The sequence below is a fragment of the Acinonyx jubatus genome, chromosome E4 (assembly GCF_027475565.1).
Source record: "Acinonyx jubatus isolate Ajub_Pintada_27869175 chromosome E4, VMU_Ajub_asm_v1.0, whole genome shotgun sequence".
In the NCBI taxonomy this organism is placed as follows: Eukaryota; Metazoa; Chordata; class Mammalia; order Carnivora; family Felidae; genus Acinonyx; species Acinonyx jubatus.
Window position 1 is genome coordinate 66,677,627 of NC_069395.1, and position 23,878 is coordinate 66,701,504.

At 48.5% G+C, this 23,878-nt stretch overlaps 1 protein-coding gene across 10 annotated transcripts in view; it reads left to right on the plus strand.

The window, feature by feature from the left end:
- ENAH (ENAH actin regulator) overlaps positions 1-21,953 on the plus strand; it is a 136,971-nt gene extending 115,018 nt beyond the window's left edge. For 4 of the 10 annotated variants that reach the window (XM_053209135.1, XM_053209134.1, XM_053209133.1 and 1 more), the window contains 10 exons: positions 31-389; positions 1,507-2,301; positions 4,237-4,541; positions 5,453-5,598; positions 5,758-5,815; positions 6,541-6,589; positions 8,745-8,811; positions 14,641-14,719; positions 18,441-18,498; positions 19,032-21,953. In XM_053209135.1, the coding sequence (XP_053065110.1) occupies positions 31-389; positions 1,507-2,301; positions 4,237-4,541; positions 5,453-5,598; positions 5,758-5,815; positions 6,541-6,589; positions 8,745-8,811; positions 14,641-14,719; positions 18,441-18,498; positions 19,032-19,069 (1,954 nt within the window). In that variant the 3' untranslated portion in view covers positions 19,070-21,953. Of the gene's footprint in view, positions 1-30; positions 390-1,506; positions 2,302-4,236; positions 4,542-5,452; positions 5,599-5,757; positions 5,816-6,540; positions 6,590-8,744; positions 8,812-11,668; positions 11,732-14,640; positions 14,720-18,440; positions 18,499-19,031 lie in introns of all 10 variants that reach the window. The other 6 variants (XM_053209137.1, XM_053209138.1, XM_053209140.1 and 3 more) reach the window with 4 other exon arrangements.
- Positions 21,954-23,878: the final 1,925 nt, after the last annotated feature.

Below are 23,878 nucleotides of genomic sequence, written 5' to 3' on the forward strand. Positions count from 1 at the left end.
GCTCTGATGGCTTTGGTCTCGGAATTCCAGGCAGCTGCAAGAACAGCAGCGGCAGAAGGAGCTGGAGCGGGAGCGCGTGGAGCGCGAGCGCGTGGAGCGCGTGGAGCGCGCGGAGCGGGAGCGGCTGGAGCAGGAGCAGCTGGAGCGCGAGCGGCTGGAGCGGGAGCGCGAGCGGCAGGACCGGCTGGAGCGCGAGCGGCTGGAGCGGCTCGACCGCGAGAGGGAGCAGCGGGAGCAGCGCGAGCGGGAGCAGCGCGAGCGGCAGGAGCAGCGGGAACGCGAGCGCGAGCGCGAGCGGGAGCGGGAGCAGCGCGAGCGGCAGGAGCAGCTGGAGCGGCAGGAGCAGCTGGAGTGGGAGCGCGAGCGGGAGCGCCGGCTGTCGGCCGCCGGTAAGAAGGGCGCGCCGTGCTCCGTGCGGGTGCATGTGCGGGCGGGGGCGGGGGGGGGGGCGTGGGGGGCGTCGGGGGCGGGCAGCAAGTGGGACACGGAGAAGCAGGCCGCACTTGTTGCTCTGCCGCCTCCTTCCCCCTCGCGGTGTTACTGCACTTAGCGCCGGGGGCTTGAGAAAGTCGGAAACGTGCCGCCCGGCTTTCCAAGTCTTCTCACTCCCTGTAAATTGGCTGTAAAGTGCAAGTGTGTTTTTGTGGGAAGTGTTTACTTTGGATGAACTTAGAACACGGCCCCCCCCCCCCACCCCGAGGTTGCTTAAATTGTCCTGACTCCTGTCCTGTTCAAGAACTTTGTTTGATTGTGCTCTAAAGTGCTTGAAGGAGGAATTCAGAATAGTAGGCGAAAAGTACCCTCTCTAAAACTGACTGGCTTCCATGTATTCTAGTACTGCAAAAAATTAGTGAAAATTTCTAAATCGGATGGAATTTATCGAAAGATGTAAGCGTTAAAAAGCACAGTTTGAGACGTTCACTAAAATTGACATTTACTGTCATAGGATCTCAGAATTATTTTCCTATTCCATATGGCCTGTATCCAAGGTCTCAGTGTGGTTGATGGGTTGTCGTTTGAGCTAGTTTACTTGTTCTTAACTGCCTCGTTATTTTCTGGGGTTGTAGCCAACCAAAGAAACAAAACTTATCCACAAATAAGCACGAACAGGGGGGCCCTTAGCCCTTTGTAAAACTTTTTGCCAGTTTCGCTATTTGTTCGTAAAACAACAAGCAGACTTACTCTTCTGTTTGTGGTCCTACTCACGTAACTTGAATGTCCTTTTAGTGGACTGAATAATGAGACTTGAGATAGAATCTTCTTCTTGCCAAAGATGAGCTAAGTAAGCAATGTCGTGTGTCAGTACGCTCGCCAGACGGAAAGCGAGCCCGTGTCCGCCTCCCCTGGGTCTCAGGATGCATGGACGAGTGAGCGCGTTCTCGGGGACTAACCGCGGTCTGCGTGTGTGTGCACTGTGTCCGAGTGCTGGTTTTGTGGCTTCACTAGCTCCCTTTTTCTCTCTCCTTTTTTATCCCGTCTCTGCTGCCGCTCCCCACCTTCCCGCAGCTCCGCCCTCCGACAGCTCCCCGTATAGCGCGCCGCTGCCCGAGTATGCCGGCTGCCAGCCTCCTGCGGCACCTCCTCCATCCTATGCTAAAGTCATCGCAGCTCCAGGGTCAGACGCCAGTCCTGACTATGCTGTGGTGACCGCTTTGCCACCTACTTGCACGCCCCCCACACCACCTCTTCGGCACTCGGCGACACGTTTTGCAGCATCTGTAGGCTCAGCCTTCCACCCCGTTCTTCCCCATTACGCTACGGTTCCTCGTCCTCTGAACAAAAACTCTCGGCCTTCTTCTCCCGTGAACACACCCTCTTCTCAGCCTCCAGCCGCGAAGCCCTGTGCCTGGTCTACTTGCACTGTGTCGCCCCTCCCTCCATCTCCTCCGGTCATGATTAGCAGCCCCCCCGGCAAAGCGACCGGTCCGAGGCCTGTCCTCCCTGTCTGTGTTTCTTCTCCTGTGCCCCCACTGCCTCCGTCACCAACAGCACCCAACGGGCCGCTTGACTCTGTCACGTGTCCGGTGTCTCCGCCGCCTACCTCAGGGCCAGCAGCGCCTCCGCCGCCGCCGCCTTCCCTCGCACCGCGCTCACACTGTGGATCTCAAGCCTCTCCTCCTCCAAGCACCCCCATTGCCTCAACTCCCTCCTCCAAGCCTAGTGTTCTCCCTTCTCCCTCTGCAGCTGCCCCTGCGCCTGCCCCTGCGGAGACTCCTCTAAACTCTGTGCTGGGGGACTCCTCTGCTTCTGAGCCAGGCTTGCAGGCAGCCTCTCAGCCGGCCGAGACTCCAGCCCAACAGGGTAAGGCTTCCGTCGTTGCTGCTAACGACTCGTCCCTCGAAAGGTGGCGCGCCAGCGGCCGTCACCGCCTGGAAGGACGGGGAGGGTGGTGTCTCCAGGCGGACGGCCTCCCGTCACCGTGCCACGCTGTCTGTAGTTTGAACAAGTGGCCGACAAGTGAGGTGATCTGCTGGATCGGTTGCATTCGGAGGATCCATATGAGGAATTCCCACAGCGATTGGGACTTTGGTGTCTCCCACAGGATCACGGGGGGGGGGGGGGGGTCCGGTATCTGGTGGCCCCCACGACACAGATCTTTTCAGTTTCACTAGGAAGACGTTACTTACACGTTTGTCTGCACAGTGAATATGTGATCTCCCTTGTGTCCCTTTAACTTGTGGGAAATTTGGAGGATAGACTTGGTGCCCAGCTGTAGTCATTAAGCGTATCATCCTGGAGTCTGCTCTGGCACAGTTCCGGTCGTGGGCCCTGCTCATTTGGGCTTCCCACATTGGACTCGAGGGGGTAGGTGCACCCTGAATCCTGTGGGGCAGCCTGACTTTGCACAAGGGGTGGGAAGAATGGCAGGCTTGCTGTATGCCCCAGTGGATTCCGTGCTCCCGAGTGACAGGCAGTGGTGGGCTGAAGGGGTGGTTGGAAGGGAATACGCAACCTCTCCCGTTATCCCTCCCGCCCCTCCCCTTGCCCAGCCGTGCTGTCATGGTCACGGGGGAGGGCGGATGTGACCTTCTGAGGGTGCATTATTTGTAAGTAGAGGAGGACCTGGTTCTGGAAGTAAAGACGATGCTTAGCAACTCTTTTTTTCAAAAAGAGGATTTAGCAGGAAGTAAAGGAAGGAATAGGACAGATTTGTATTTATAAAGAAACAGTGTTACAGTCTGGATTTAAATTAAACACCTCCTTCAAAAAATCTTGGTTCTTAAGTAATAAGACTTGTTACTGCTGTGTACATATTTTTTCTCCTTGACTTATCAAGTTGGCTTAAACACTGAGCCAGAATTCTAGTATGTGCAGATGCGTAACATGTCTGACCACAGTGCTGGACAGAGAGGCACAGTAGCCTGACCTGACAGACAGCCAACCCCCCCCCCCCCCCCGCCCTCGGGGCCCACTGCCCGGGAAGAGAGGCGTCCCTGCTCTGTGCTCTTCTAGGAGCCATTGGTGTTCTCAGCTTGTGTGAACCGCTGTCAGTGCTCAGTTAGCAGCTGCAGAAAATCCCCACCCATTGTGCAAATAGCATTTTATTTGTCCTGAAACTCTCCAAGAGGGGAGTGCCTACTAGGTCATTCTTCTGATACGAAAGAAGTTCGTGTTCACTCTCTGTGGTTTTGCTAGATGTGGAGACGTTTCTCTCTTCCCCTGTCTTCTAGACTAAAAAAACCTCTCTACTTCCAATTCTGGATCCTTTAATTACTTCTGGTTGTTTTGAGGTTGCGCTTTGTTCTAGTAGATTCCTTCATTTCGGTGATTCTGTGCACCCTGGATTTAAGTGTGGGACATGCGTAAGATACTGGAATGGGGACCCACGCCCTCTCATGGTCTCAGTCGGCACAGGCAGTGTCTCCACCACTGCAGACTTACCGTCTCAGCCTTTGGGGGTGCACGCAGACGACTTTGGGTCTGTTTCTTCAGGCCTTACTAACCGCCCTCACATACACTAGCTTGTTTTCGGGGACGCTGCCCCAGGCGCAGATTTTGCGAGCACTTATTTTATTTACCAAATCCCGGGAACACCCAAAAATCCAAAGTAAGAAGTCCTCTATTTTGGCTTTACAATTTAGTATCTTTTTCACCCCGATCCAGACTTTAACATTGTGCTAAGCGGAGCTCACGAACAGTAGTGAGAGTTGGAGGCGGTGGCGTCCTGCACCGCTTCCCAAAGAGGGTACCGCGCGGCGCCCCGTTGACCGGCTGTCTAACGTCTCTCTCCTGCAGGCGGTGTCTTGGGACCACCCGCGCCTCCGCCCCCACCGCCGCTCCCACCCGGCCCCGCCCCGGCCGCCGCAGCACCGCCCCCCCACCCGGGGCCGCCGCCCCCCCCTCCGCTCCCCGCAGCGGGGCCGCCGCCCCCACCGCCCCCGCCCCCCCTTCCCAACCAGGTCCCCCCCCCTCCTCCGCCCCCTCCCGCACCCCCACTCCCCGCATCTGGATTTTTTGCGGGATCAGTGTCTGAAGACAATCGCCCGTTGACTGGACTTGCCGCTGCGATTGCCGGAGCAAAACTGAGGAAAGTGTCCCGGGTAAATGCGTTTCTGAGCGTCCCCTTTTCTGTGTGTGTGTCCTGTCCTTTTCTCAGCGACTCAAGTACCGAGTTTACCGTATTCTACTTTCACGAACTTCATTGACTGAAAAATCTGAGATAATTTATACTTCAGGACAGTTGAGAGAGTGCAGTTTCTGTGAACCCATCGCCCAGACTCACCGCTTACAGTATCTGCTTTGATTTTTCCATGTGTTTGTGTTTCCTTCTGGGCGAACACAATACTCTCCCCTTTTGTCAGACACACCACTCCACAGTGTCCGTAAATCCTGCTTTGCAGGGACAGGGACATGCACCTGTGTGTCCACTGTAGAATGATCAGAGTCAGGAAGCTGGATCGATGGGCTGTTAACAATCTACAGACCTACTCAGATTGCATCTGGGGTCAGTGATGTCTTTTCCGCCACTTTTCTAGCCCAAGATCCTGGAGTCCATCTCGTCGTGATGTCCCCAGTATGCTGTAATCTGTGTCAGCCCCTCGGTGTTTCTTACACGACGTTGACGTTGCTGACGTCTGCAAAGCACTGATTTTGTGGCTCATCCTTCAGTTTGGTTTCCCTGATAGGTTTCCTCATTGTATTATGCATTCTGGGGCAGGTTACCCTTTTTTTTCCCCCCTCCCAAAGTGTATGTCCTTGTCAGTGTATCGAACAGGGAGACATGTCTTATCCCGTTATTTTCTATCCCGTTTTATCCCATTACTGTTGACGTTAACTTTGATGAAACTTCCACCGATTTATGTAAATCCACGCCATTCACTCCATAGGTTCTTAAAAAGGTTTTACAAATAATACTCAGATGTTTGTAGCGAAATTAAGTCTTCCTTCTGTTTTGAATGTAACGCTCAGGTCGTCTAACGTGGGGGCTCACCCTGTGTCTATTCTCATTAAGGTGGAGGATGCCTCTTTCCCGAGTGGAGGGAGCACCATCGGCGCGAACCCGGCCTTGTCCAAATCAGACACGGGTCGCGGGAACGGACCCCTCCCGTTAGGCGGCAGCGGGCTGATGGAGGAGATGAGCGCCCTGCTGGCCAGGAGGTAAGCGAGGAGTTACATGAATGTGGTCACGATTGAGAGGGTTGTGTTCGTTTCATTCAGCTGTAATTGAGCCGGGCACAGTTCTTCCCCTCTGGAGAAGTAGTTGTTCTGCTAAGAGTTAGATGAATTTTTTAACAATCTGACTTACCCTCTTTCTAGGAGAAGAATTGCTGAAAAGGGATCAACGATAGACACCGAACAGAAAGAGGACAAACACGTGAGTTCATGAAGAGTCTGCCTGGCTGGGGCACGAGAGCCAGCGGAGCTCCTTCGGGAGACGGTGTTGGAGATTAGTTGGAATCTGTCACTGCTTCTTTCGGTCCTTCACGTACAGCAGATGGCTTGTTTGGAGCCTCACGTATAAATGTTTACTAGCATTCTTCGTAAGAGGGGTTGAGTTTGTGGGGAAAGGACTGAATTCTAACCTGTAGAGTAAGTGCCGTACCTTAGGTGAGAGAATGACCTTTCACTTGAGCTTTAAAATCTCTTAGGGTCTCAGTTACCTGCTGTTGAAAACGAAGGAATTAGACGGAATCCTGGTTTTGAACTGTTTCCCTGTGGTTCTGGGCTGTGCCCCCTCCTCCCTCCCCATGTCAGCCGGGCTTTATCTGCCTGGTGCCCCGGTGTCTGAGCAGTACGGGTGTTCTCCCCCGCCGCCCCCCTGAGCTTGGTATTCCGTGCCAGTACCCCGACCCGTCTGTGACATCTGGCTCTGTCTCGGTGGTGCCGCTCCGGGAGGGTGCGCGAGGACAGGACCCGGGGGGGGAGTTGGGGCAGAGGAGGACAGTCTGTGCTGGAACGGACGGGGCAGGAGGCTGACAAAAGACACGGCGGGCAGCGCACCAGAAGGGACTGGAGGCGGAGGAGAGTGCGGCACTGAGTCTGTGCCCCGGGTTATTCTAGCAGATGTGCTGCGGCTAATACGCGTTTCTGTACGTTTAGGAAGACTCCGAGCCCGTCACTTCTAAGGCCTCGTCGACAAGTACACCCGGTAAGTTTAGGAGATCTATTTCAACCTTTGAGAACCTTCTCAAAATACTAACGCCCCTCAATTAAAAATTCCCCTTTACCCGTGTTTGGACCAAGTACCCGCTTGGCCACGAAAATGTTAAAAGTGTTTCGTTCACGCTCAGAAGCAATGACTTGTTTTTCCTCTGCCTCTGTGATATTGGGAGATCCGTTAAAACCTGAAGATTTTTTCTGGTGATTCATTCTTTGAAAATCATAATTTGTAACACATTCCGTGTGTACTACTGTTAATGATTTGAAGTCATTTGCTAAAGCAAGGAAATACACATAGATGAAAGGGAAGTATCTTTAATCATTGATTCTTAAAGGTAAAGATTAAGTGAGGGGCGCCTGGATGGCTCAGTTGGTTGAGCAGCTGACCTCGGCTCAGGTCACGATCTCACTGTTCGTGGGTTCAAGCCCCGCGTCCGACTCTGTGCTGACAGCTCAGAGCCTGGAACCTGCTTCCGGTTCTGTGTCTCCCTCTCTCTCTACCCCTCCTCTGCTCATGCTCCGTTTCTCTCTTTCTGTCTCTTTCTCTTTCAAAAATAAACCTTAAAAAACATTAATGAAAAAAAAAGATTAAGTGAGTCTGTAGTTATTAGTACTAGCATCCATCTCAAAACGTTCTCAACTAGAGAGCATTGTCATTTTAACCATGCATTTGGGTGGTACTGATAAGGAAGTAAAGCTTCTAATTTGTGAGGTAAAAGGAAAATCTCGTTAAAGTCTTTGAAAAGCGTTGTTGAATTCAGTGCAGTTTCTGATGTGGAGAAATCTTGGGTGGAGAGTATTTCGTGCAGAATACAAATAAACCACCTGTCACTGCGGGCAGTGCACGAGCACGGTGTCCGTGCCTAGGATGTGAGGCTCTCATGTTTTACGTGTCATTTCCTTGTGTTTGACCAAAAGACAAAGAGCTGGACTGTCTCTTCAGCTTTTTTATCTAATTTGGAATAAAGCAACATGAATAAATTTGATGATTTCAGTGAATTACTATCTTGAATGACCCATAAGTAATCACTGCAGAGAAATGTCCATGTTCATTCCTACTCGTTTTGATTTGGAGACTACCAGCGACCTCTAGAATTGCACTATTTAGAAATCCTAAAAAATTTCCGTTTTTGTGATTGTAACCCATTCTCCAAAAAACCCAACAATAGTCTCATATTCTCATTATTGGATGGTGACTATTCGGTACTTCGATAGCTATCTTGTAGTTAAGACTGTGACTTTGTAAATTGTTTTTCCTCTAAATAGGACTCAGATCACTTTGACATTGCCTTCCTTAAAAATCCTCTGTTTTGTGAACCACTTACTGTAATAACTTTATCTTTCTTCCATAAGCCAAAATTTATATGTATGTTGTTACCAAGAGCACAGATTCTTCAGAGCTCCACTGTAAGTTAGGGTCCCAGAGCTGTTCACAAGGTTGAAAGGAGCTGTGAATCCTCCCACCCCCAATGAGAAGGGGTGGCCGACTGTATTTTTATACAAACGTGTTCATAGTTCATCTGCATGTTCCCTGAGGCATGTCTATAGACCGCCAAGCCAAGAATTCCTCATCCGATAGGGAGCCCTGCTCATTAGGCTTTTAGCCCCTGGCGTGCAGACGTACACTGTTTTACATTTCACAGTCTGCAGTTTTCCTAGGGGGGCTGGTCACACTTGCTTATTCATTTCTTCCTGTTTTAAGGTCTGAGGTTATGCAAATTAGAATCCTTACAGATTTTACTTTTAAAAACAATTTTTTAATGTTTGCTTTTGAGAGCGAGAGAGAGAGACAGAGCACAAGCAAGGGGGGAGGGGGGGGGTGGTGGGCAGAGAGAGAGGGAGACACAGGATCCGAAGCCAGGCTCCAGGCTCGGAGCTGTCAGCCCAGAGCCCACGTGAGGCTTGAACTCACGGACCGTGAGATCATGACCTGAGCTGAAGTCAGACGCTCAGCAGACTGAGCCCCCCAGGCGCCCAGAATCCTTACAGATTTTAATGAAAGCTCAGAATTGAAATGAAAAATTTTTTGTTTATCTGTATTACTGCCTGAACATGTATAGTGGCGTCTAGGATTTTGTTATTTGTTTCACAGTAACTCTGGGAGCACATAAGGTATTTAATAACTTATGTTCCATATTTTTAAGAACCAGCAAGAAAACCTTGGGAAAGAGCGAATACAGTGAATGGCAGCAAGTCACCTGTCATCTCCAGGTACCTGTGTTCTCTAAGGTTCACATTTACACGTGGTTAGCGGCTACATTTCCGTTGTAGGAAAAATCAAATGGTGGATTTGAGTGTGCAAAGGAGCAAATAAAACCTGTAATCCTACTGCTCTTGGAAACCACTGAGCACGTTCTGTTCTTCCTAGTGATTGTCTGGACCCCACCGTATGCTTATTGTTAGCCAGTTGTCTGAAATTTTGAGATCGCTTTGGTCCTTCCGAACGGTTTTATTTTGAAGAATTCAAAACTACAGAAAAGTCGAGAGAAGAGCAAACACCCGTATGCCCATCGTCCAGACTCCCCAGTTCCTAGTTTTGCCACATTGGCTTTGAGCTCCTATTTACACATCCACGCTTGTTTCTCTGGAGTTCTGGAAAGCAGTTTGCAAATTTGCTTCATCCTGAATCCTTCATCCTTCTGCATTTTCCCTGAGGAGCAGGCTGTCCTCCTGCGGAACCCTAGTACCGTTCCCGCTTGCAAGAAAGTTAACATTGAGCCATGATGTGATGTGACATAGTCACATTTCCCCATTAGTCTCAGTGACATCCTTCATTTAGTGTTTAAGAAAGAGCAAAATAAAACCTGAAGTTCTGAATTTGTGAAGTAAAAAGATTGATTTCCCTCTCAGTTGAAACTTTAATTGTAGTCAACTTAGAAAAAGTGCCCAGAAACAAGACTGGTTAACCTTGTTTATCCCGGGCCACGAGGCATGGTCTTAGCAAACAGCATTTCTTAGCTGGGCGTGTTTTGTTGTCATAACTAATTTGTATCACAGGTCTTGAACATAGATGAGACTTTCCCTTGATTTCTGAGACAGTTTAAAGGACTTCTGTTTTTGGTTTTTGTTTTTTGTTCTTTGGGTTTTTTTTTCCAGAAAAAAGTATGTGTCTCGGGACCAAACAGTTTTTTGCCTTTTCTTTCTGGCCTTATTTGCCTTATTTTTGCCTCTTAAAAAGCAGACTTGACTCTAATGATAGAAACCTAAAAAGGGAAAAATGCGAGGATAGACACCCCTCCCCCCCCCCTCCGCCCCCGCCCCCGCCCCCGACACAGATCTGTCCCATATCAGCCTGATCGTAAATTTGGGTGTGTTTCTCTGGGCTCTCTGTGCCGGCAGAGACGGGGCAGTGGCACAATTACGTGAGTTCCGCAAAGAAACGGAGCCTTTTTCAATGTATAGAATCTTCTGGTTTCTCTGTGACTGAAAGATGAGTGTATCTGACTTTCGGAAAAAATGCAGGAATTGCTTTTGTGGCCGTGTTTTCAGTAGAGTAGAAAGATTGGTGTTTATCAGATAACCTGACTGATAGGGCCTTCCAGCGCGTCCCTGGGAGTTTTCATGGCTTTTCTTCACGAGCACGTCTTGAAGCTCAGTTTATCCAGTGTGTCCCAGAAACCAGAACGGTGGTGTCCTGTGTGTCTGTTGAAGGTTGAAGTGCGGCGGGCTAGAATTCCTTCTCTCCTCGTCTAGTCCTCGTCCCCACCTTAGTGACAAGGGTTCCCTGCTGCACTTGCCTGAAGCTAATCCCAAGTCCACGCAGGAAGGGGTATCTCGGGAGGGACCTGGGAGAGGTTCTCCAAACACAGGAGGTTCCTCGATGTGTTTGGGTTCATTTAAAAAATCTCTTTGAGGGGCGCCCGGGGGACTCAGTCGGTGAAGCGTCCGACTTCAGCTTAGGTCATGATCTCACAGTTTGTGAGTTCGAGCCCCCAGTCAGACTCTCTGCCCTTCCCCAGCTCGTTCTCTCTCTCCCAAAAATAAATAAACAGTAAAACAAGTTTAAAAAGAATTCTTTGAAAGAGTTTTCAGATTTCTAAAGGAAGTTAAGGAAGTGTTCTGAAAATCACGTTAAGAAAAGGAGTTTTCTGTTGAGTCACCAAACACTGGATCCTGTTACTCAGGAGTGTGTCGTAATCGTGTTCTGCTCTGGTGGATGGCTTGCTTCTCCTTTCCTGAAATGGAAATTGTGAAACTGTCTGTTGTTTCCTGACCATTCACACACCTTTTGATGGATTTGATCCAGCCAGTGATTCCTGCCTTAAAATGTCACCACAAGCAGTTTTAAGCCCTAAGAGGGTTTTAGAAGTATGTCTGAGAGACTCAGAACTGTATTGCTTTTCTGCCCGTTTCCTCCCCTGTTCCTTCTGAGAGCCAGTGTATTGGCCACTTCACGTTTTTATTTAAGTGCACCTCACCTTTGCAGGGCAGTGAAAGTACCCCTTTCTGTCATGAATATCCCTGTCGAAGTTACGTCAGTGGTAAGGTGGGTTAATACCTTACAACACACGCCAGATAGTGCACTGTGCTGTAGTCGCTGAGTGAAGACCTCGGATAGTAGAGTGAAAGCAAGAGTGTTCGAATACTTCAGACTGTGGCTGGAATGTACCATTTGAACCTTTGTGAGTTCTTCCTGTGGTTTTCAGTAAGAGCTCACAGATCTTACATTCAAGGTAGAAGAAAAGTTGTTTACGTGCTCTTTCAGAAGAGTTGATTTGTGTATACTTAAAGCGGCGGTGGTTTTTATTGGGTCTTGGTACTTGCGATACTCGGCGTGGGCAGCTTTTACTGTGTCTGCGTGTGTGCTGTCTGTACAGAGGGTCAGCGCGCGTCTGTCCCCTTTCTGTCCTCAGTCATCAAGTAGAGGGAGTGACCTCACGTGACCGTAGATAGAGTTTGTGTCCAGATACCGTCTTCTGGACTGGAAAAAAATGATTGTTTTAAGGGTAATGGACTCCTTTAATTGTTTTTGCTGTGACTGCAAACCTATAACATGGTAACCTCATGAGAATTACTTTTTAAAAGTTTTCTATTGTATTTCCCTTTAAATGGTTTTTCCCCTTCATAGACGGGATTCTCCAAGGAAAAATCAGATTGTTTTTGACAACAGGTCCTATGATTCATTACACAGGTATCACCCTGATGTGACTTTGTGATTTGAGACTTTTAACTGACACGTTCAGGGCAGGGCTGAGCTTTTTCTACCTGGACTGGTAATCACCACGAGGGGGATACTTGGGAAGGTCAGACCTTTCACATTTAGCTTTATTTAGAGTTTTTTAAAAACTCTAAGAGATTATAATTAGAAAAGTTAATAGTATTCACCCCCCTACCATCACTCTGTAGTTGGCTGGGGATAAACAGCAGCGGGGCACACGTCCGCAGGGCCATGATAGGGGTCTCGGTCCCTGTGTTTTCTCCAGGCTCTTGGTAGCTTGTGCATTTTCTTCGAAAGGCTGTTCTCCATAGAAGTAGGAGACAAAACCTTTAAAAGGTGGAGCAGAAGATTTCTTACTGTTTGTCGGTGGAGCACGAGACTTTATTACAGCCGCAATTGTGAAAAATTTACACTTTGAGGAAAATCTCTGTCTCCTACGTACTTGAGTGTCTTTAACAATCTGACGTCTAACATCCCGAGCAGATTGTTCTCTAGGATAAGTCCTGTTATACCATTTTTTTTTCATTACTAAAGTTAAGAGAAGAACCGCGCATTTCATATTTTTTAATTAAAAGGTTGACAATTTTTAAAAATCCTCAAGTGCTTACACAATATTTAGAATTAATTTGGCAGAATAGGGACTTAAATATTATAGTACTTATTTTATAGGCAGGTATCCAGAGGTAACACAAAAACCTCTGGGAAACCTCGTTTTGTTATCAATTTTCAGTGAAAACCCATGGGTTAGAAATAACCGAGATCTGCCCATGTTATTATATGCACCTGTTTTTAAAAATGCACATCAAGTCTACTGGGAACGTGACTTAAATAGTATACAGAGGGGTGTCCCTGGCAGTGATTTAGAAGTTCTGCAATCAGATTGTATTCGGCCAAATTGATACTAGCTAAAATTATTTTCATGCTGTTGATGCTGAAAAGATTTAAAGTTTGTCAGCCAGTTAAACCTGCATAAAATGTTTATATCACAAGTGTGAAATCGTTTTTCCTGCTTTTTTTTTTTTTTGAGGTGGTTTAATCGTTGTAACCAAAAGACTTAGAAAATTTGCTAGTACGTAAGAGAGAAAAATAGCATTTAATGAGATTTTCTGTTGTTATTCTTCTCCATTATCTTGCTGCTTTCCCACGTAGAGCCCCCCCCCATAGAAGGTTGATAAACCTTTTTTTTTTTTTAAAAAGTGGTGATTACTTCTTTCCTTCAGTATGAAAAGTTCCCCCCTTTAGTTAATTATCATGGTGATGGGGCTGGGGGTGGTGATGGTGATGGTGGTGGTGGTGGTGGGTTGCATGTTAGCATGAATGAAAATTTCTTTATTGCATGTTTCCTCAATCGTTTATTGTATAATGCTTTGTATTATTTAATAAATACGGATATAGTCATAACATACCGCCCAGTTAATTAGCAGGCTGTAGGCACTCATATGAACGTCAGGGGATATTCATTATAGAACTTAGGAGGAAAGAATTTGCTGGTTGTACCACCTCAATGTAAAGAGTAAAAGAAAAGCAGAGGAATTAACAGTGTAACTCGACGAGCAGGAGCAGACAGCGTGGGGAAGGGAAATGCACACAGTGTGTCTGTCGACCATTAAGGGTTTTCACTAGTTGGGGCTCTGCAGGGAACCCCTGCCTTCCCTGCCGCGGATCTGCACGCCCTCGGTGACTAGGGGATTCAACAGTCCCCTCGGCGAAGTGTAAAGGGGTCCGTCCCCTCCCAGGGGAAAGGAGCTGTGTCCTGTAAATCTGTAAATCTTCTCCCCGGCCCAGCTCAGTGCTTACTGAGGGGAGTTCTCGGAAAGGTATTACTTCCCTTGTTCCTAAGGGCAGAGCGGCGGCCGCCTAATGATACCAAATCGGTCGACTTGCTCCCTCCCAGCCTTTTAAGCAGTCGTATGTTGGATATGAAAGCAAAGTAAGTCAATAGTTCATCTTCACGACCAGCGTCTATGGGTTTAGAGGATGATAAGCCTTGTAAGAGGCTTCGCAAAGTGATGGGTACCGAGTCCTGGTGCAGATTTGTGACGTTGGTCCTCCGCGAACTTGATGATATGTGACTTGACTGCTAGTCTGCATCTGCATCGATGTGTGGCCCTCAGAGCGTGGCCACTTTACCAGGCTAACCAGCACCTGGGTGAACGCCCAGTGAAACTCCAGGTTTTCCCCTGGGCTTCTCTCTGGTTGCCAGAGTTGGAGAGGAGACAGGACTGGTCTATTTGATACTGAAACTGTTGTTTAAAATACCCGATTTCTAAGACTTAGTTCTTCACGTAGAAGTTTTAGTAGAGCCTCGCGTTCCAAAAGTGTAGTCCTAGTTGGCAGTCTGCTTCTGTGTGGCATTTCCTTTTAAAACGAACGAACGAACAAAATAAGTTTGTGGAAGTAGTTAGCTGGAAACACGCTGTTCAGATGACATCTCCGTAAAAACTTCATCAGGAAAGTGTTTTTCGGCCCAAAACCAAGGCACAGGATTTGCAAACCGATTCACATTAGGGGTCAGTTCGCCAGACGTTTAGTGGGCACCGCGCGGTTTTGGAAGAACGAGACTGTGTCGCACGCGGCCTCGCTCCAGCCCCTGCCCGGAGCACGCGCTCCTCCGCTCCTGCCGGAAGAAGCGCCGCGGTCCCATCGTGTTGCCTGGTCTCTTTACTGCGACCGTTTACGGCTGGAAACGCTGAGTCCCGTGAGAAATACTTTCTGCTTTATGTTCCAGTCGGTCCTGCAACTTTGACAATTAACCTGTTAACACAGTGTGTTTTAAGAAAAGGACTTAAATCTGGTGTTGGGTTGGTAAATTTGCAGTTTTTTGTGGACTTCTTAAACATCCTAAGTGTCGTTTACCTGTCCTGGAAATTCTGTTTGTACAGACCAAAATCTGCACCTTCGTCGCAGCCCAGTGCCAACGGCGTCCAGACAGAGGGGCTAGACTACGACAGGCTGAAGCAGGTAGGCACGCTCATTGGCAGCTGCCTCTGGTGCACTGGTTTCTTTCTAGAACTGTCTCGTGTGCATGTGTTCGACAGAGCGTGAACGCACTTGAAAAGAATGTAGAGTTAAGGGGCGCCTGGGTGGCTCAGTCGGTTGAGAGTCTGACTCTTGATCTCGGTTCAGGCCGTGATCTCACAGTTCGTGAGTTCAAGTCCTGTGTCTGGCTCCACGCTGACCACACTGAGCCTGTTTGGGATTCATTCTCTCCCTCCCCCCCCCCCCTCGCTCTCCCTCCCTCCCTCCATCTGTCTCTCTGTCCCTCTCCCTCCCTCCCTCTCTCTCTCTCTCTCTCTCCCTCCCTCCCTCCCTCCGTGTCTCTCTCTCTCTCTCTCTCCCTCCCTCCCTCCCTCCGTGTCTCTCTCTCTCTCCCTCCCTCTCCCTCCCTCCCTCCCTCCCTCCGTGTGTGTCTCTCTCTCTCTCCCCCTCCCTCCCTCCCTCCATCTCTCTCTCTCTCTGTCCCTCCCTCCCTCCCCCTCCCTCCGTCTCTCTCTCCCCCTCCCTCCCTCCCTCTCCCCCTCCCTCCCTCTCCCTCCCTCCGTCTCTCTCTGTCCCTCTCTCCCTCCCTCTCCCTCCCTCCCTCTGTCTGTCTCTCTCTCCCTCCCCCCTCCCTCCCTCTCCCTCCCTCCCTCCCTCTGTCTCTCTCTCTGTCCCTCTCTCTCCCTCCCTCCCCCTCCCTCCCTTCCTCTGTCTCTCTCTCTCTCTCCCTCCCTCCTCTCCCTCCCCCTCCCTCCCTCTCTCTCTCTGTCTCTCTCTCTCTCCCTCCCCCCTCCCTCCCTCTCCCTCCCTCCGTCTCTCTCTTTCTCTGTCCCTCTCTCCCTCCCTCTCCCTCCCTCCCTCTCTCTCTCTCTCTCTCTCCTTCTCTCTCTCTCTCCCTCTCCCTCTCCCTCCCTTCCACCCTCCCCTCCCTCTGTATCTGTCTCTCTCCCTCCCTCCCTCTCTCCCTTTCTCAAGTAAAGAAAAGTTAAAAAGAAGAATGTAGAGTTTAGATATTTTTATACAAATGAAATAGCATTAGTAGTGTATTATTGTTTTCAAACCTTAATTTTTTTGGTTCAGGGCATTAATGTAAAGTTCCAGCAGTGGCGCAATATAAACTTTAAACGTGAGTGCGTGGCGTATAATTGCGAAGGGAAATAGGCTTGCACTTGTCACTGGACACTGGCAAAAATGGACCCAACAGACCTGGCCTTGTCCAGAATGGGAGGGAGACGGGCACTCTCCGGTACCTCTGTTTTCTAGAAAGCAGTTTGGGAAAACAAGATAAATATCTTACCTTTGAACCCAGAAATTTCACTCCCAGGAATTTATGCTAAGAAAATACTGTAGAAGTATACAGATGGACAGTGTGGGGGAACACCCAGCGGCCATGAAGGAGTCACAGTTGAGAGCATTTAATACTGGATCGTGAGCCCTCACCCGTGCTGGCAAAACAGTGACCAACCCGTGCCAACAGTTAGCCCACCTTTATGAAAAAGAAAAAGATGTCAGTATTTTGGATACGTCGTACGCAGACGCACGTTGTACCCGAATGTGCGTCGTACACGGATATACGTCGTACGCGGACGTGCATCGTACGTGGATGCATGTCGTACATGGACACACATTGTACGAGGACGTGCTCAGAAGCAGGAAAGGAGAAGGAGTGACGGGTGAGGAGATGGTGGGCTTTCCAAGATTTTATTCCTAGAGGAGGTGGAATACGTTTTTAAAAAATTGGTAGTGTTAAAAAGATTCGAAGGGGAAGGCCAGCCGGAGCACCTGAGCCCAGAGGAGCCGCAGCGAGAGCGTCCCCTTGGCCTTCCCATCCCGCACACCCGGTGGCCTCTGACAGCAGGGACCGCACCAGGCCCCGTGGTGGCCTCGTACCGACCCCCTGGCGGACGCGCAGGCCGGGCACTGGCCGGGCTCACGGTGCGGCACCGTCTAGGGGTCCTCGTGGAGGCCCGTCCAACAGCGTGTATACTCCAACTGTGTGCTTCGGAGGTTGTGAGAAGTTACGCCGCTCAGCCCCGCGGCCCCGTCCGTAGTTCGAGTCGGGATCAGAACCCAGACCTTTCCTCAAAGCCTGTTCTCCCCATGGCGTCACTCCTTTTTTTAAATGCTAGCAGATGTTCGTGGCTCAAAAAGGGACGGATAATGTTGCAGTGGCAGGAGTTCGGAATTAAAGTCAAATACGAGTTAAGGAGAGAAATACTAACAATGTTTCGGATAAACCTAATTTTTATAAACTGCAGAGCTGTTTGAAAAGTTAAATTGAGTTAGGTAGTTTGAAAAGGAAGCTTGAGGTCATTGATGATCAAGCCCCCATTTTCCCGTATATCTAACGTGACTTTCTTTTCTCGAAAACACTTTAAAGTAGAGTACTCGCACACGCTTGAGAACGTGGTACACTCTTGGCTGTCTGTAGGGGAGGAGAAGGGAGGAAAGGTTTGATTTTAGCACTGATTTTCCTAGTAATTGGAATAAGGACACAGTGAGGCTGTTCCGATAACTGCTGTGCTTGTTCCTTATTGTAAAGTGGGGGAGTTACTGATAGTTTCAACCTTATTTTAAACCTGAAAAACCTTTTAAGAAAATGAACCTTAAACAGAGCAGCTGAATCTGAACCTGAAGTGTGCAACGTTAAAGAAGGTCGCACGCTGGGAACTAGTCCACCCCGAGGGTAGCTGTTACTTTTCAGATTGCATCGCCTTGTCAAAAACCCTTTTAGTTGTCACCTGACCCCGTTCTTGGTCATTTTTTAAGGGGGTGGGGGTGTCTATTATTCCAAAATCAACTTGGAAATCGAGATTTTGCAAAATATTTGAGGATGGAATGGTTTTCCTGGAGGAAGGAGCATCCAGGTCGACACTGTTACATCGTAGTGTGACAGGCGTCACGTGAATGCCGGAGAATCTCTGGCAGCCGTGTGAAGTCAGTGAAGTGGCGAAATTCATTTTAATATATCTTATTTAACCTAATAGAACTAAATAATATTTCCATATGTAATCAATGTTTAAAAATTACTGAGGAGCTATTACACGTCATTACACATTATTTCTTCACGCCGAATCTTTGAACTCTGGTGCGTTCTACACGGGCGATGCATCTCAGCCCAGCCTGGCCACGTCTCCAGTGCTCGGTGACTGTGTGCGGCTGGTACCTGCCATTTCGGACCTGCGGGTCCAGCAGGGCCCCCTCCAGCCTCGTGTCCACCCGGTAGGGCAGCCCTGAGGGCCCGCCAGGGGAGTCCCAGAGTCCTCGAAACACAGTTGGCAGCTGTGGCGGGGTCCCCGGGGAATCCTGTGCTTCGGACCGGATCACCGCTTGGCCAGGATCTGCTCGTCTAGTGTAGTTTTCCTGTTCCTTGAAATTTCGTTCTGCACCAACTCTCAGACCGCTCCCAGAAGACGAGGTTCAAAGCAGAGCTGTTGCCTTTTCTAGAAATCAGATAAATCCTGCCTTTCTCTGGACAGCAGAATTATTTTTAGTTTTAGAAAGCATTCTGGTGTCTCACGTTTCGCTAGGCTGGAATCAGAGAAGACTGTTAAAACATGATTTGCCGAGGCTACCCTAAGACATAAGTGGTCTGGCAGCAAAACCGTACATCAAACTTCATATATTCTCAGAATTTTATGCAAGCAAGAGTATCTGGAGGAGTAATTTTTTTCTGCATTCCTGTTTTTCTCTAATATTTTAGGACATTTTAGATGAAATGAGAAAAGAATTAACAAAGCTAAAAGAAGAGCTCATTGATGGTGAGTATGTCAGCAGATTTGCTGCCCCTGTACCGTTTGACGATACCTGTCTTTAAAGATCTGCACGAAAAGAAATAACCAGTTTATTGCTTGGGGGCATAAACCAGTTACTTTCGCATAGTATCCTGCCCTTCGCGTGGGTCCGGGTGCGGGAAGAGCCCGCTCCTTACAGTGGAAGCCGTAAAAACCCAGGTAAAGAAGTCCTGACATCTCAGGTGTGGAGTCCAGGGGAGCTGGCCCGTCCCTGCCTGTCCTCCAGTCCCACCCGCTGCCCTCTTGTTCTGAGCCCGCGGCATCCACTCTTCTGTGTTGTAAGCAAGAGGGAGAGAGCGAGTGAATGAGTGTGCGTGTGTGTGTGTGTGTGTGTACACATAAGAATTAGTACCATCTTTGTATTAAGAAAACAAAGGTCTGTGCAAGGTCAGTCCATCTTTTTTTGCTGGGCGCTTGAACACAGTCGCTGAGGGTTCTTAGGAATGAATCTTTCCCTCCACGTCAAATTTACTCGCAATGCGTTTCCTTCTCGTACCCAGCGATCAGGCAGGAACTGAGCAAGTCCAATTCTGCGTAGAGAAGCAAGCCCAGGAGAAACAGGACCGTAGCTGGAGGAAGAAAAAAGACCCCTGCAAACAACAGCTGTTAACAACAAGCCCCTACGTTTTGTGAGCCGCGAGAAGAAAGTGGATACAGATGGTCGGAAGGAGGAGAGCCGGCCCACTCGTGAGCCTTCAGATGCTGTTGCTCTGGCGATCAGCGATTTCCCTCCAGTTTGCTGCTTTCTTCTGACCTTTTCAACAGGATGGAAGGGTCGGATAAGAGTTCCCATTTAACGGTTATGCAGAAAACCTTAAGCCCATCAGGCAGAATCGCCGTGCATTGAGATATTTTCATGTCAAGACGAAATCGCACGTTTTCCACAACCCATTGCTAAAATAAAGAGGAGAAAGGCTTAAGAAGTTTGTTTTCAGAGAGTGCTGACGAAGAATTTAGCAAGTTACGCTATTGTATTGTAAATGTTTCTCTCAGGTTTGTCTTCCTATCACGTGTGATATTCCGTAATTGAGGTCAGCCCTGTGGAGGTTAAGATCCTAAAACGTGGAACAAATGGAATTGTATGTGCTTTCAAAGGGCGATATTTATAAGAAAGTGTCCTAAAAATGATTTGTCTGGCTTGAGGAATTTTAGAATGATAGGAAGTCTCTCGAGTTAGCCTTCATGCAATTTTGTAGATTACAACATAAAATTCATCCAGAATTTAAAGATTTAGATGCCTTCCTAAATTGTTAAAATGCTTTACCAAATCGATGACTCCTACATAACACACACCAGTGGTCAAATGTAAAACGATATATTGTAGATTTACTGTAGGTTTTCAACCTTTTTTAGATTTATGCATGTGGACATTTTTATAATGTAATTACAACCACCACAAAATTAGCTTTTTTAATTGCAAACAGTAATGCATGTCACACTAATATGTAGTGGCCTTTTCAAGGCCTGGTCCCAGGGAAAACATTTTGTAGAGTGTAGGGGGTGGGAGGAAGGGAAGGAATAAGTTTTCATTTAAAGTTAATTTCTGCATTGTCTTTTTTTCTCAATTACCTGCATGAATAATAATGAAGAATATTTTGTGACTCTAATTGGTAAATATGTTAGCAGAACCAAGTACTTAATCTTTTACATCATGTCTTCAGCTGTTCGTATTTTAGCTTCGGTAATTTCAACGGTCTGAAACATGATTCTGAGCTTCACATGAATCACATCATGCTGTGGGACTCGAAAACTCGATCCCTGAATCTGGCAGTTACTGTGACCTGGGTGCCCTGCAGTCGGACAGGTGTTCAGGTGCATGTTCTGACCAGGAAAGCTGCTCTTGAATTGTGTTGTGTGGAAACCTAAGAAGTGGCAATGTCAGCAGCGACTGAGGTCACAGGCGTCAGTCACGCGGCAGCGGGGACCGGCGAGGGGCTCTGAGTAGTTCTCTGGTGACAGAGTGAGACTTGGGGTAGGAGGACGGGATTAGATCCTCTGCTGACCCCGACTCGGGCGCGTGTGCGTGCGTTCGTAATCCACACCCTTCTCCTGGAAACTCATGAAGATTAAAGTAGGGGAGACATTCTATATGTTGCAGTGATAGATTTTTTTTTGTTTTGAAAATTTAGGAAATCAGAAACGCTCCAGGCTCTCCGTCTTGATGTATGCTTCAGTTACGTGCCACACCTGCTTTGAAATCTTTGATTATCTGAAGTTTCACTAAAGTTTTGAAGAAATAATCCATTTTCATCTGCTTTCTAGATTTCGTAATCTCATTTGGGAAGACGGAGCTTGTCAATAGCGTAGTTTTCTAAAGGCTGCAGATTTGCCATTACCCTTCCAAACGGTGTGAACGAGGGAGGTTTTTCCTGCTTACGGTAGTTCCCGTTTGTGTAGAAACTGCGGTTTGACATTAATCTGTGATGGGTGAGCTGTCCTCACTCAGGTCTGTGGTTGTGTTTCCTGTCCCTCTTCATGGTCAGGCAGTAGTAAAGGCATTCAAGATGCGGCAGGCTTCTGAAGTACTGTTTTCTAGAAGAACTAGGAGGCATTTTCATCTTTATTACTGTGCTTTCGGTTATGCAGACGCTTCGATGGTATAAATGCTTATGTCCCCTATAAATCTGGTGAGAAATCACTTGATTTTGTTGGTTGTTGGTCTCTAGTAGGATAGGATGCTGGGTGCACGTGGTCCAAAGTGAGATAAAAGACTGCAGTAAAACACTAGATCTCAAAAAGGAACCGGTTTACGCACTAACTGTCTCGTGCCTTTTGGTCTAACATTAGCAGGATATCTGTGTAAAATGACAGAAAACCAGTGTTGAATCACGCCATTTTCCATCATTTTGCATTATCCCGGATTGCTAAATGTGTTCTTTACAAGACGTTTGATGAAATCACTGTACACATCCGCTGTCCTTCGTGACAGTTCTGTCATCGTTAGAGATTTCAGTAACTCACACGGGAAGTTCTCAGAGCGATGTTCCTCGGAACCCCGTCAAATGATGGTTTTTGTGCTCTAGTCCACGGGCTGTCTGAAGCTGAGTGCAGTTCAGGGGTCCTTTCTAGTTACAGGAAGGCACTTCTTTCCTCAACACTGTGATCTGACCCGTGACCAATCCGTCCTGTGCGCTGTGTCAACGGCCGACGGTCCATCGCAAACCAACTGAATGTACACACCTCCCGCCGGTGCCGAGGTCTCTCCGGAACGGCTGTCCCGGTCGCGGTTCGTCCACACTTTGCCAGCGTCAAGTGTCCGTCGGAACCGAGGACGAAACACTAACGAATGTTGGATTCTCGTGCTTTAGGTGTGCTTCCTCTTTAGCCTTTTCGGTTCTCTGCCATTTTTACCGTACTGTTTCATTTAAATTTCCTACACGCTAACTTCGTTTGTGTGATTGAAATAAACTTGCAGTATATACGTGTTGCTTGTGTGTGACGCTCAGATAATACTGTGAAATAGGCTGTCGGCTCTGAAGTAAGTTCTGCTGCATGTGGAAAGCCCGTGCAAAACGCCCAGGACTTCACCACGTAAAGTTTACACGGCACATCACCGTTCCCTCCAGAGTCCCTAAGTCGAACACACTGAGTAACGTAGACACAGATGTGGTCGTGCGTACTTTTTGTTCAGAATGGCTGTTGTGTGTCCCCTCTCCTCTCAGCCCTGCTGGCGTCTCCCAGTCAAGAGTGACGAAAGTTTGATTTCACTCCGTTTTGTTCTGCGGCCTAGACGCTCACGCACGCAGTCCGGCCTCCCCGTGTGGTTTGCAAGGAGCAGGGCCTGAGCAAGCCCTGAATTCTAGACACCGTGAAGTCTGGTCTGCGGTGTCCATTTACTCAGTGTGCCAGCTTCTCGAAACCTTCATTAGGCAGCGGCACTTTTTACCTGACTTCATGAAACACTGATTTTTGAGTGCCATTTTACAGTTTGAATGTGTTCATCAGAGGTACGGGCTATCCTTGGCTTTCTTGTTTTGCCAGACCTGGGTTTTCCCTCCGTCAGCGTCCACCGTCCCCAAACGGTCCGCTGGTGTCCCTCTCCCTGTCCTGTCTCAGACTTTTGCTTCCCTTCATGTATCAATCACAAATCCCGCTCAAAAGTACATCAAGTAACGTGACAACCAATTAAATTTGCACAGCCACACGCGTGTGTCCGAGGACCTGTGTCTCCTTTTGGTGCCATCGTGAAGTGCTCTACAGAGCACCGTTGACAAATGCCGCAGAGTCGCTGTCATTCTGTCGGTGGCCACCTTGTAATCCTGTCACCTCTGTCACTGGCAGCATGAAAATGGCATTGCATGAAGTGAGCCGTGTGAAAGAACTCTCTAGAGGCTCCTTTATGTCGACGCTCTGTAGTCTTGTTTCCTGAAGGCAGACCTTTTCCTGTGGTGCCATTTTTGTTTTTACTACATGAATTTGTCCCTGTACGTCTCCTCAGAACTTAAGGGATGAGAAAGGGATCGCGAGAGTAACACCGTAAGTCCTGGTGCTCAGTACTTCTGACTTGTCACTGAACAGTCACTCAGTATTTATACTTAGATACTTTTGAGTTAGAACTTGAAGTGTGTGTCCAAGGACCCGTGGATCTGAGTGAACAGAACCGTTGTAGGTACATAAAGATGTGGTGGGGGACATTTACTTAAAAAATTTTTTTTTAATGTTTATCTTTTAGAGAGAGTGTGAGCAGGGGAGGGGCAGAGAGAGGGGGAGACACAGAACCGAAGGAGGCTCCGGGCTCCGAGCTGTCGGCACAGAGCCCGACACGGGGCTCGAACCCACGAGCTGTGAGATCATGACCTGACCTGGGTCAAAGTTGGACGCTTAGCCAACTGAGCCCCCCCAGGCGTCCCAGAACATTCACTGTGCAGAGTAGCTTTCTCCTGGGTCTGAATACAGTAAACGAAGACACTAGAGCGAATGGCCCTTCAGGAAAGGGCATTTGCGTGAGCCGAGCCCTGCTGGAGGTCCGTGGGCTCTGTGGGTCCCCTTGTGTCATTTCTAGATAATGGTTGAAGATCAAGAGATTTTTATATCTTAAAGATACTAGAAGAACAAAACATTAAAAAAAAAAAAAAAGCCCAAGATTGATTAGAAAAGAAAGTGCTAAAACAGTGAGTTTCGGGTGGTCAGGATATCGAGCACTGACACAAACCAGCATCCGCGGTGCAGACCCCGTGGGCGGCTGGGGTCTCCCGGTGAGGGCACACGTGTGAACACTGCTCACGTACAGACTGGGTACGTGTAGCTGTCTTTCTAAGTAGTTTGTCTTTGTAAAGGACTTTTCCTTCCAACTATTACAGATGTCTGTTGCCCAGAAACTCCCTAACCTGGAGCCTCAAATAGGCCA